Source organism: Limanda limanda, chromosome 19, assembly GCF_963576545.1.
Source record: "Limanda limanda chromosome 19, fLimLim1.1, whole genome shotgun sequence".
In the NCBI taxonomy this organism is placed as follows: Eukaryota; Metazoa; Chordata; class Actinopteri; order Pleuronectiformes; family Pleuronectidae; genus Limanda; species Limanda limanda.
In genome coordinates, this window is record NC_083654.1 from 22,224,900 (window position 1) to 22,237,276 (window position 12,377).

Consider the following 12,377-nt stretch of genomic DNA (forward strand, 5'->3'; position numbering starts at 1 on the left):
GCTGCTGTTGCCGTGGCGATGCCATACCATAATGACTGCAGCTCTCACATGAAGCGGATCATGTGACGAGGGAAACCTGGTTAGTAGAATGTGATGTGGAGTCCCAGGGGCTTGTGGGTAACGACCTCCAGTCCGGTTGTGGTTTCCAGTTTGAACCAACAACCGCCTGTTGTTTCATTGGTCTTCACTTCCAGTTTCCACCAGTGAAACCACTGGGGGTCCGTGTGTGGTGGGAGGAAACATTGAATCTGGAATATGTGATTTTCTTTTAAGTCTCAAACGGTTCTGAAGTTATATCACAGTCAGAAATAGGTAAATATTAAATACTAAGATATTAAATGTGACACAACTAGGGTTGCAAAGGGGCGGAAGTTTCCAGTAAATTTCCAGAAACTTTTCGGAAATTTTCCATGGGAAGTTTAGCTTGGGAATTTTGAAAAAAAAAAAAACTACGCAAATTAAACGCTGAGCAATAAAAACATCATTAAAAACTCTATTTTAAAGACGTATGGAACGTTGAGTTTCAACCCTCCACTGGTCATTCTTCCATCACATGCACAGATAACTCCCAGCATGCTTCACTCTACAGCAGGGCTACTGAGGCCTGCTGTAGAGTGAAGGACTAGGTAAGTTTCCATGATATTACTGGGGAAATATATTATCATGCTGATTGAGGATTGTTCATCTGTTCATCTAGACTATTTCCATTCATTTATCCATCAATTGTACAATATGTTTACAGACGATTCCAATTGTTTAACTAACTATTTATATCTCTGGCATTGCATTAGTGTTTTTTTACAAACTTTTTTCTCATCGTATTCTACAGAACAATGCCACGTGCACTCTCTCATGTGTGGAGACATTTCACCTCATCCAATGTAGAAGGAAAGGCTGTGTACATCTGCAAATACTGTGCAAAGACCTATGTTAAGAATGACACAACGATGCAGAAGCATATAGTCAAGTGCCCAAAGTTTCCTCAGGGCTCAAATCAGCCTATGACACAACAAAATGTTTATATTTATGTCTGTATATGACAAGGTAAATACAGTTAGTATAAATTACCCACAACGTTTCCAGTTTATTCCCGTTAATTCCTGTTAATTCCCGTTAGAATCACTGAACATCAATGAGAAATGAGAAAAGGAGAAAAGCCGTTGCTACTTCATCCGAAGCTTCGTGCAGCAGAAAATTAAACTTTTCATTTCAGAGCCGCTGGAAGTTTAAACGTCTGAAACAACGACGTGAACCATGAAAGAGCCGAAGCTTCAGTCGCAGCAGGAGAAATAAAAACAGCTCTAGTTGTCTTTGTGAACGTCGGACCTCAGCGGAGGAGAAGCTCGGACTCGGTCCAGTTCTGTGATCTCACTCAGGATCTGGTTCTCTGTTGATTCGACTCCGATCGGGTTCAGTTTTTATGTTTCCTGGTTCCGTTCGACCGGAGTTTTGTTCCTTTTAACGACCGACGTTCTGGCAAATCAACACTCGAGGTCAGATTCTTTATTTCCACGGCTGGAAACTAGAAGCTGCTTCTGAGTTTTAACGTTTCCCTTTTTTTATCCACAAACCTCAATAATGTCTATGGTTGTAAACTGATGCAGCAGAGTTTTCATCTCTTCTAACTCAACACTCTCTTCTTAAACGCCACAACTTGGTGCCTACATTACCCAAGATGCAACAGTCCCCTGCTCAAAAGGCTGAGTGTGTTGTTTTAGTGTCTGGACGCTCGAGTCGACCTTGATGAAAAGCCTTAAAAACGCTGGCGTGTGGACACTGCAGATATGACATCACAACGCTGCGCCTGAGATGATATCATTAAATGAGGAGCTGCCAACGGAGGCCATCTGTGACTGAACACACACACACACACACCGGACACACACAGACACACACAGACACACACACACACACACACTCTGCAGCAGCCTCCACAGGGATTCACTTCACTTCAGTAACAAACCTTCACCTCACATCCTGTGCACAGACAAACATTTATTTTTAGAATTTTAAAGTTCACGTTGTTTTCTGAACGTCACATTAAACGTCATTATTATTCCAAACATAATATTAAGTGAAAGTGAAGATGTTTTCAGACTGGCTGCTGGAGAAGGTCCAGAGACACAGACTCGTTTTTCAATATCGACCAGAAAAAGTGTTGTAGCATCTCTTCATCGTTTCATCCAATAAGATTAATTTTTGAGTTAGGGTCAAAAACTGTAAACAGGGTTCATACACATTTTGACCAATGGATTTCCATGACTTTTACATTTACTTTTCAATAACTTTGAACCAAATTTCCATGACCGAACATTTTGTGAAATCTCGGTGTATACGTGAAAAAGTGACAAAATGTAGTATTCAAACTAAAAATGAGAATTCCAAGGCATACACTATACCTTAAATGACACAAACCCAAGTATGCCTGCTTATATTTTTAGTAAATGAACGACCTGAATATATGAATATAACAAATTTCCATGACTTTTCCAGGCCTGGAAAAACACATTTTAGAATTCCATGACGTTTCCAGGTTTTCCATGATCGTAAGAACCCTGTGTAAAGTGTAGGTGACCTTTGACCTTTGAGAGACATGTCCACACACTTCACTGAAGTCTGAAGAAGTTCTGACAAACTGATTCTGTCATTGTTACGCTGAATGATTTCACTGTATGAAGAAGGTTGTGATTTGCAGCTCGAGTGACGAGTGGGAGTTCTTCTCTCAGCTCCAGATGTTGCAGCTCAACACAAACAACGTGTGTTAACTCCTCCAACAACATCTGGCTCCCGGAGCTTCACAGCCAGATGTTCGTCTGCAGATGGAAACAGAAGCTCGGAGAAGACGTGAAGAATCAAGAAGCTGCTCCACTCCCGTCCAGGAGGAAGGTTCCACGGGTCCGTCCACGTGAGTGAGAGCTTCGTGTTTCCATCTCTTCCTCTTTTCTTCTCCTCCATCACACCTCCTCTCTCGCTTTCCTTTTCCCCTTCTCATCCCCTCTTCATCCTTCTCTCTACCTTTGCTTCCTGTTATCAGATGTTGACATATTGACGAGGTCAGAGCGGTGGCCCTTTAAGAGGGAACGAAATCCCCCCCTCTCACCGGCAGCAGGTTGCTACGGCAACCACGGCCCAGTGCTCACACACACAGACACACACTGACACACACACACAGACACACACACTAACAGGTAGAGAGAGGAGGACCCCCCGCTGTGTTTTATCTCCACCACAAACACAACGTTAGCATCTGATCCGACTGTTTCCACTTCCTCTACCGACAAGGACATCCATCCATCCATCATCCATCATCCATCCATCATCCATCCATCATCCATCCATCTATTCATCCATCCATCCATCCATCCATCCATCATCCATCCATCATCCATCCACCATCCATCCATCCATCCATCCATCCATCCATCCATCCATCCATCCATCCCTCCATCATCCATCTATTCATCTATTCATCCATCCCTCCATCATCCATCCCTCTATCATCCATCTATTCATCCATCATCCATCATCCATCATCCATCCATCCATCCATCCATCCATCCATCCATCTCTCATCCATCTATTCATCCATCCATCCATCATCCATCCCTCCATCATCCATCCCTCCATCATCCATCCATCCATCATCCATCCATCCCTCCATCATCCATCCCTCCATCATCCATCCATCATCCATCTATTCGTCCATCCATCCATCCATCCCTCCATCTATTCATCATCCATCCATCCATCCATCCATCCATCCATCTATTCATTCATCCTTCCAGCCATCCATCCATCTATCCATCCATCCATCCATCCATCCATCCATCCATCCATCCATCCATCCATCCATCCATCCATCCATCCATCCATCTATTCATCCATCCATCCATCCCTCCATCATCCATCCATCCATCCATCTATTCATCCATCCATCCATCTATTCATCCATCCATCCATCCATCCATCATCCATCCCTCCATCCATCCATCCATCCATCCATCCATCATCCATCCATCCATCCATCCATCCATCCATCCATCCATCCATCCATCCATCCATCCATCCATCATCTATCATCCATCTCGTTGCTGAATCTTCCTGCAGTGATTTCCGTCTTGTTGCTATGACCACCAGGAGCAGTCGACTGGACATGACAGCCAACGGTAACCCCCCCACCCACAACCCCCCCCTCCATCACCATCTGCCCTCCATCCTCCCCCCCCCCCCTCTCTCCTTTCCCAGCTACATATTCCTCCATCGTGGTTTTTTCATCCAATCTGCCCGAAATCATTTCCGCATATTCTCAAACGCTGCTTCTCTCTGTCTCACTTCCTGTTTTCAGGGGATTAGTGTGAAGCAGAGTGGTGGCTTTGATTAGAGACTCTTAATGTTTTCATATATATAGATAGAGATATGTATCTATCTATATATATATTTACAGCTCAAAAACACATTGACACATATTCAGTGAATAAAACTAAATATTTTTAATAGTTTGGTTTCCAGGAGAAAACGAACCTGTGAACAAGTCGACAGACACCTGTCATTCTACACATGTTCCAGGTGTGTAACACCACACACACACACACACACACACACACACACACACACACACACACACACACACACACACACACACTCACACACACACACACAGAGTCAATTATAGAGCTGCTGTTACCTACGGCCCTAGAATCAATGTGGCAGTGATTGATTGCTTCCTGGGTTTTTTGTGACACACACACACACACACAGACACCACACACACACACACACACACACACACACACATACACACACACACACACACACACACACACAGACACACACACACACCAGGATTAACTGAAGCTTTCCCTGATGAGATAAATAAAACGTTCTGCATCAGAGAATCAAACACTTGCAGCCAAACTCTGCTTTAGCTCCTCCCTCCAGGAAGTGACCCCGCCCCCCAACCCCCTCCATCGAGGATCCATTTCTCTGATCGCACAAACGACACCTCTCTGATCATTTGTCAATAACGGGAAAGTATATAATCAATAGAGAAAGTGCAAACGGATAGAAGGCCTGAGACGACCTGGAGCTGCTTCATCTCTTCAACCAGGTCGGACTTCACCACACAATAATCATCTGGACACCGAAACACAACAAAACACACACAGACACACAAACCAGCAGCGTCCTACCTCGGCTGTTTGTCGCCAGGTCGGCCACTTTCTGGAAGGCGTCCAGGAAGGCCGCCACCGCCACCACGGTCGACCTGGAAACAGGAAGCACAGCAGAGAGATGTTTATGAATCTATGGCTGATGTTTGTGATCAGTGTTGACCTCTGACCTCTGGGCCTGAGACTCTGGAGGCTGCTGCGGATCCGTCTCACTGATAATAACCAGCCTCCTGTGTGTGTGTGTGTGTGTGTGTGTGTGTGTGTGTGTGTGTGTGTGTGTGTGTGTGTGTGTGTGTGTGTGTCTGTAGACCCAATGAACCACGGTGTCGGGGACGAGGTGAGTCTGACATTTAAACACTTAATGAAGCCGACTGATTGGATTTTCTCAAGCTCAGGTTGTTCACAGTCTCAATGTGTGTGTGTGTGTGTCTGTGTGTGTGTGTCTGTGTGTGTATCTTCATGCGTCCGAAAAACGTTTATGTTGGAGTTAAAACCGTTTAATTTTTTCAGACATGATCTCCGGAGCTAGTGATGAGAATTGGGTCCAGAGTTTGTCTTTCACAGATGAAGAAAGCAGCAGGAGTGTGTGATTGTGTGTGTGATTGTGTGTGTGTGTGTGTGTGTGTGTGTGTGTGTGTGTGTGTGTGTGTGTGTGTGTGACCTGTGTTACCTGAGCTGGGACTGCAGTTTGCTGGCCTTGCTGATGAAGTCGTCCCACACAGGGTAACTTCCCTGAGAGAGAAGAGATGAGAAGAAGACAAATATTTGAACGACACAATTCACAACACAATTCACAACACAATTCACAACACAAAGTACCGATGTTGAATTTCACTCAAGCTGCAGCGACTCGTTCAATGTGGATCAGAGAGAAATATGATCTTACAAAAACCAACCGCACAAGTCTGATGATTGATCGTCTCCATCAATATTTCCTCCGACAGACTCACACTCGACATTTTATTCAACTTTGATTCACACTGAATACACACTGTGTGCGGTCAGACACAAAACACACACACAATAAATTCCTCTCCATAAAAACTTTGCTCTTGTTCGGCTGCTCGGGCAAAACACATAAATCCTGAGGATCAGACGCTGCAGCGAGAAAACACACACAGACACACACACAGACACACACACACACACACACACACACACAGACACACACAGACACACACACACACACACACCCACACACACACACACACACACACACACAGACACACACACACACACACACAGACACACACACACACACACATTTTACAGTCATAACACTGATTATCATTATCAACCTGAATATGAGCAGAATATGTTTCTTTTAATATTTTTCTATTAATTATTTTGTCGTTCAGAGAATGTTCTTCGTCCCTCGAGCTACATGTGGGAGGAGCCAGGGTCACGTGACGGGCTCTTTGTGGGCGTCGGCCCCGTGGTTCCTCTGCAGCCGCTTCAGCCTTGTTCTGTTTGTGAGAGCGATACACAGCGTCATCGCCTGGCTACCGTTGCCACGGCAACGCTGCTGCTGCTGCTGCTGCAGAGAGGCTTCAGACAGAGAAGGATTTGTGTGGGGGGGGGGGCGGGGTCACATGTGCAGCCACACACACACACGGCGCAGGGCTGCTGCATCCATCAGTCACAGAGGACATAAATTGTCACCGTGGCAACGACCGGAGGCGGAGCCAGCAGCAGCCGGTCCTCCAGGAATCCTCGTCTCCGTCGGACTCACTGAAGAATCACAGGATTCAAACGGAGGAATCCCTGTGTGTTTCTTCCTCTGATCACATGACACAACAACACAAACCCGACAAAACAACACAAACCCGACTCCTCAGCTCAAAGCTACCGGGATCTGAGGACATTAATGAATATTCACATGAACTTCTTCTCTTCTCCGAGCATCACCAGCTCCGAACCTTCAACCCTCCTTCAGTGTCACAACTCAACACAAAGGTCACACTGTGCTGACACACACACACACACACAACAATCAAGTGGTTACGATTCATCCCAGACACACACACACGTTATATTACATGATTTGGAGCGAGAGTCTGTTCAGGAACCTGTTTGTATATCATCAAATCCTCAAATCATCAAATCCTCAAATCATCAAATCATCAAATCATCAAATCCACAACTTTGTACGATTTCACAAAAACATGAATAATTGCTAAAGCTCCGCCTTCTTTAACTGAACCGACCTTCAGCTCTGAGTTGATGTGACATCAACAGAACCATCACAGAACCATCACAGAACCATCACAGAACCATCAACAGAACCATCACAGAACCATCAACAAAACCATCACAGAACCATCACAGAACCATCAACAGAACCATCACAGAACCATTAACAGAACCATCACAGAACCATCACAGAACCATCAACAGAACCATCACAGAACCATCACAGAACCATCAACAGAACCATCACAGAACCATCAACAAAACCATCACAGAACCATCACAGAACCATCAACAAAACCATCACAGAACCATCACAGAACCATCAACAGAACCATCACAGAACCATTAACAGAACCATCACAGAACCATCACAGAACCATCAACAGAACCATCACAGAACCATCAACAGAACCATCAACAGAACCATCACAGAACCATCACAGAACCATCACAGAACCATCATAGAACCATCACAGAACCATCAACAGAACCATCAACAGAACCATCAACAGAACCATCACAGAACCATCACAGAACCATCACAGAACCATCAACAGAACCATCAACAGAACCATCAACAGAACCATCACAGAACCATCACAGAACCATCAACAGAACCATCACAGAACCATCAACAAAACCATAACAGAACCATCACAGAACCATCAACAGAACCATCACAGAACCATTAACAGAACCATCACAGAACCATCACAGAACCATCAACAGAACCATCACAGAACCATCACAGAACCATCAACAGAACCATCACAGAACCATCAACAAAACCATCACAGAACCATCACAGAACCATCAACAAAACCATCACAGAACCATCACAGAACCATCAACAGAACCATCACAGAACCATTAACAGAACCATCACAGAACCATCACAGAACCATCAACAGAACCATCACAGAACCATCAACAGAACCATCAACAGAACCATCACAGAACCATCACAGAACCATCACAGAACCATCATAGAACCATCACAGAACCATCAACAGAACCATCAACAGAACCATCAACAGAACCATCACAGAACCATCACAGAACCATCACAGAACCATCAACAGAACCATCAACAGAACCATCAACAGAACCATCAACAGAACCATCACAGAACCATCACAGAACCATCACAGAACCATCATAGAACCATCACAGAACCATCAACAGAACCATCAACAGAACCATCAACAGAACCATCACAGAACCATCACAGAACCATCATAGAACCATCACAGAACCATCAACAGAACCATCAACAGAACCATCAACAGAACCATCACAGAACCATCACAGAACCATCACAGAACCATCAACAGAACCATCAACAGAACCATCAACAGAACCATCAACAGAACCATCAACAGAACCATCACAGAACCAGTTCACCACCGGCTGACGTCACAACAGGAAACAACACACGTCAGCTGATCTACACAGACAACAACACAGTGACCCATTTGGCCGTCGGACCAAAGCCAATGCAACACCGCTGACCGTGATGTTTCCATGGCGATATCGATAGTGATAAACCAGTTGACACAGCCACACACACACACACACACAGCCACACACACACACACACACACACACACACACACACACACACACACACACACACAGACACACACATAACGAGGGCAGGATTATTTTAGCTCAGAGGTGATTAGGAAAACGGCTCAGTCCAAGATAAATGGTGATTAGCATTCAGCTAACGCACTCAATGGCCTAACGACGCACACACACACACACACACACATACACACACACACACACACACACACACACACACACAAGCACACATACAATAGAAACAAGAGGGTTTAACGATAGTTTAGACTCATTAATATTTCCACTCATCCATCGTCTTTTCCCATGATTCATCTGCAGGTGCTGTTCCAGTTTGTTCCGTCAACACATATTTCATATTGTCATGTTTTTCTTTCTGCACACACACACACACACACACACACACACAATCCTCACGGTCGTACGACAAAACCAACGACTGTTAAGAGCCAACACGTGTTTGTCTCTAAATTAGTGGATGCATTTGTTTGTGTTGTTTATCGAGCCGTGAAAGATCGATTCTCTGGTTCCTCTCATATGAAGATTGATCTGTTCTCTAACGTGAACTCTGGAAAACGTCTGGAAACTCGTCACAGTCAGAGAATTTTCTAGAGGCCTCAGGAGACATTATGGAAAATGTTCCCCAGTAAGAACCAGTGGGAGGGAGGGAAGTTCCTGGTGGTTCCCACATGTTCTCGCTGTGGAGAAACACGAAGAGACTTTAACGTCTCAGTGGACAGTTCGTCCTGACTTCATTAATCCAGATGTTTGTAAACGTCTCATTGAGCTGCTTCATGAATCTGACGGATTCAAGAGTGAAGGCGTCTGTCACCTGAGAATCAAACACATGAGGCTCCTCCTCCTCCTCCTCCTCCTCCTCCTCCTCCGTGACTCAGATCTCCTCATTTCAGACTCACACATCAAGAACATGGAAACAGCTGATGATGATGATGATGTCACTGATGTTACGTTTACTGACCAAAATACAAACGTGAAAAAAGAAGCGAACAGGAAACCAGGCGGCTTGGTTGGACCAGGAGTGTGTCAAGGTTCTTCAGGGACCTGGGGGCCCCCAGATCAAAGGCGCTAGTGGCGTGAGGCCTTTTGGACGGTTTTCATTTATATTTAACGTGTATTAGAGCTTTAATTTGAAGAAACGTTCATATTCTACATGTCATTTCCTGTTTTAAATAAAAAATACACACAGTCGGCTCTGAAGTAGTTTGTCACATGTAATGTTACGATGTTTTGCTACTGACGGAGGATGCTAGCTAGCAGAGACACGCGGAGTCAGATTCAGAAATCACACAAATTAACCAACAAAGCTGTTTGTAAACTTTAGACCCGTGAGGAAGAGGAGGAGCCACCACAGGCCAGAGTACAACTACATCTAAGTGCGTCCTTTCAAGTCCTCCTGATGATAATATATCATAACATTTAATAATATAACATGATTTATCATAATATCTGTAGGAAGAAACCAGACTTTGCTCGACTAGCTGAGCAACACGTTGGTGTTTTGCTATTTCAAATTCAAAGTTGCGTGTTTAAAGACGTGAGGACAGAACCTGAGTCACAGGAGGCGTGGCTTCTACACATTGTGATGAAGAGTTGTTGGATGTTGTGTTGTGTTGAAGCTTGTGTGCGACTCTCACAGTTTGTCAGTGAAGATCATGACTCTGCTGAATCTGCTCCTCACCTCCTGCTGTGTCACTGCATCACTGTGCGTGTGTGTGTGTGCATGTGTGTGTGTGTGCTTGGTGTATGTGTCTATGTGTGTGTGTGTGTGCAGCTGGTTGTTCATCTTCCTCCTCCTCTTCCTCATCCATAACAATGACACTAGCAGTAATGGTGGTGATGGATGAACGCATCTCCTCCAGCTTTGTGCAACAGAGTGATGAAGAGGAGCTGCAGGGTGTGATGAAGAGGAGCTGCAGGCTGTGATGAAGAGGAGCTGCAGGTTGTGATGAAGAGGATCTGCAGGGTGTGATGAAGAGGAGCTGCAGGTTGTGATGAAGAGGAGCTGCAGGGTGTGATGAAGAGGAGCAGCTGCCCTGCCCTCTTCCTCACTGCTCATGAGCAAACCGCTTCTTGCGATGAGCGAGGACACAGGAAGCAGAAGAAGACAAACCAGGAGTGGACCTTACCTTCATGTCCCCGAGGACGGTCTGGAAGAGCCCCCCCAGCGCGCTGCACTCCCGCTCCATCACCGGCTCCATCTCCGGCTGCGCATCAGTGACGCGACGGGAGGAGAGAGAAGGACGGTGATTGACAAAGAGACGAGAAGCGGAGAGAAGCCGCAAGGGGGCGCTGCTGAGCTGCTGAGTTCCCCCGGTCACAAGCACCTCGGGCCGGACACACGCTGCAGCAGCTCAGACCCCCCCCCAGCCGGGCAGGTGGAGGAAGAGGAGGAGGAGGAAGAATCAGCAGAACCAGGAGATCCAGGAGGAACCAGGAGGATCCAGAGGAACCAGGAGATCCAGAGGAACCAGGAGAAACCAGGAGAACCAGGAGAACCAGGAGATCCAGGAGGAACCAGCAGAACCAGGAGATCCAGCAGAGCCAGGAGGAACCAGCAGAACCAGGAGATCCAGGAGGAACCAGGAGAACCAGGAGATCCAGGAGAACCAACTCAGCGCACAGAACCACTGACACTGAAACACACACAGGACACGGGAGCGCGCTTCACAGGGGCGTGTACGCGCAGGTTCGCCTGGCCCCGCCCTCAGCTGAGGAGGCGTTTTTTTTATTAATGGCCAAAGGTGGAGTTTAAATACTGCTTATAAAATAAAATAAATGAAATGAAAGGAAATTAAATCAAGTTAAATGAAGGATTCTGCCATAAATGTAATAAAAATAAGAGCAATGATACATTATGTATTATTGTTTAAACACTTATGATCACAGATGTTTCAAAAGTGATTTGAAAATCATGATATAGTAATAGAAAAATAAATATATGAGAAATATAATTTTGAATAAGTATTTATCAAAATTATAATTAAAAACTGTTCGTGCAAAATGTGTCATTGTGTTATAGAGGTTTGTTCTGAGCTTCTTCCTCTCACTGCAACTTTACAAATTAAATTATTATTATTATTATTATTAGTAATAGTAGTATTAGTAGTAGTATTTTATTTCCCTGGATATCAACAGGCTTCATTACTGAACATGTCAGTTTATAAAGAGACAAAGAGCTGATCACTCATATTTAAAACTGCAGCGCCACCTAGTGAGTGTAATCCTGCACGCAGCAGTTTGAGGAGAGGAAAGCAGAGACATCATGTGACCAACAAACAGGTCACGTGTCTCCTGCAGTTTAACACAAACAGTTTGACCTTTTCTTTCTAAAGAAGAGTTCAAACTAAATGATGTGATTATGGTTGAAGCTAGAACTTTTGATACTGTTCAGGGTGAAGCTGGATATTTAAT

General features: G+C 44.9%; 1 protein-coding gene across 1 annotated transcript in view; it reads right to left on the minus strand.

Annotated features, from left to right (window-relative positions):
* Positions 1-11,164, minus strand: part of LOC133025589 (protein MTSS 1-like) — a 29,667-nt gene extending 18,503 nt beyond the window's left edge. The window contains exons 1-3 of the mRNA XM_061092295.1: positions 11,093-11,164; positions 5,839-5,900; positions 5,190-5,263 (exon numbers count right to left, since the gene is read on the minus strand). Of these exons, the coding sequence (XP_060948278.1) occupies positions 5,190-5,263; positions 5,839-5,900; positions 11,093-11,164 (208 nt within the window). The remainder of the gene's footprint in view (positions 1-5,189; positions 5,264-5,838; positions 5,901-11,092) is intronic.
* Between the last annotated feature and the right edge of the window lie 1,213 nt (positions 11,165-12,377).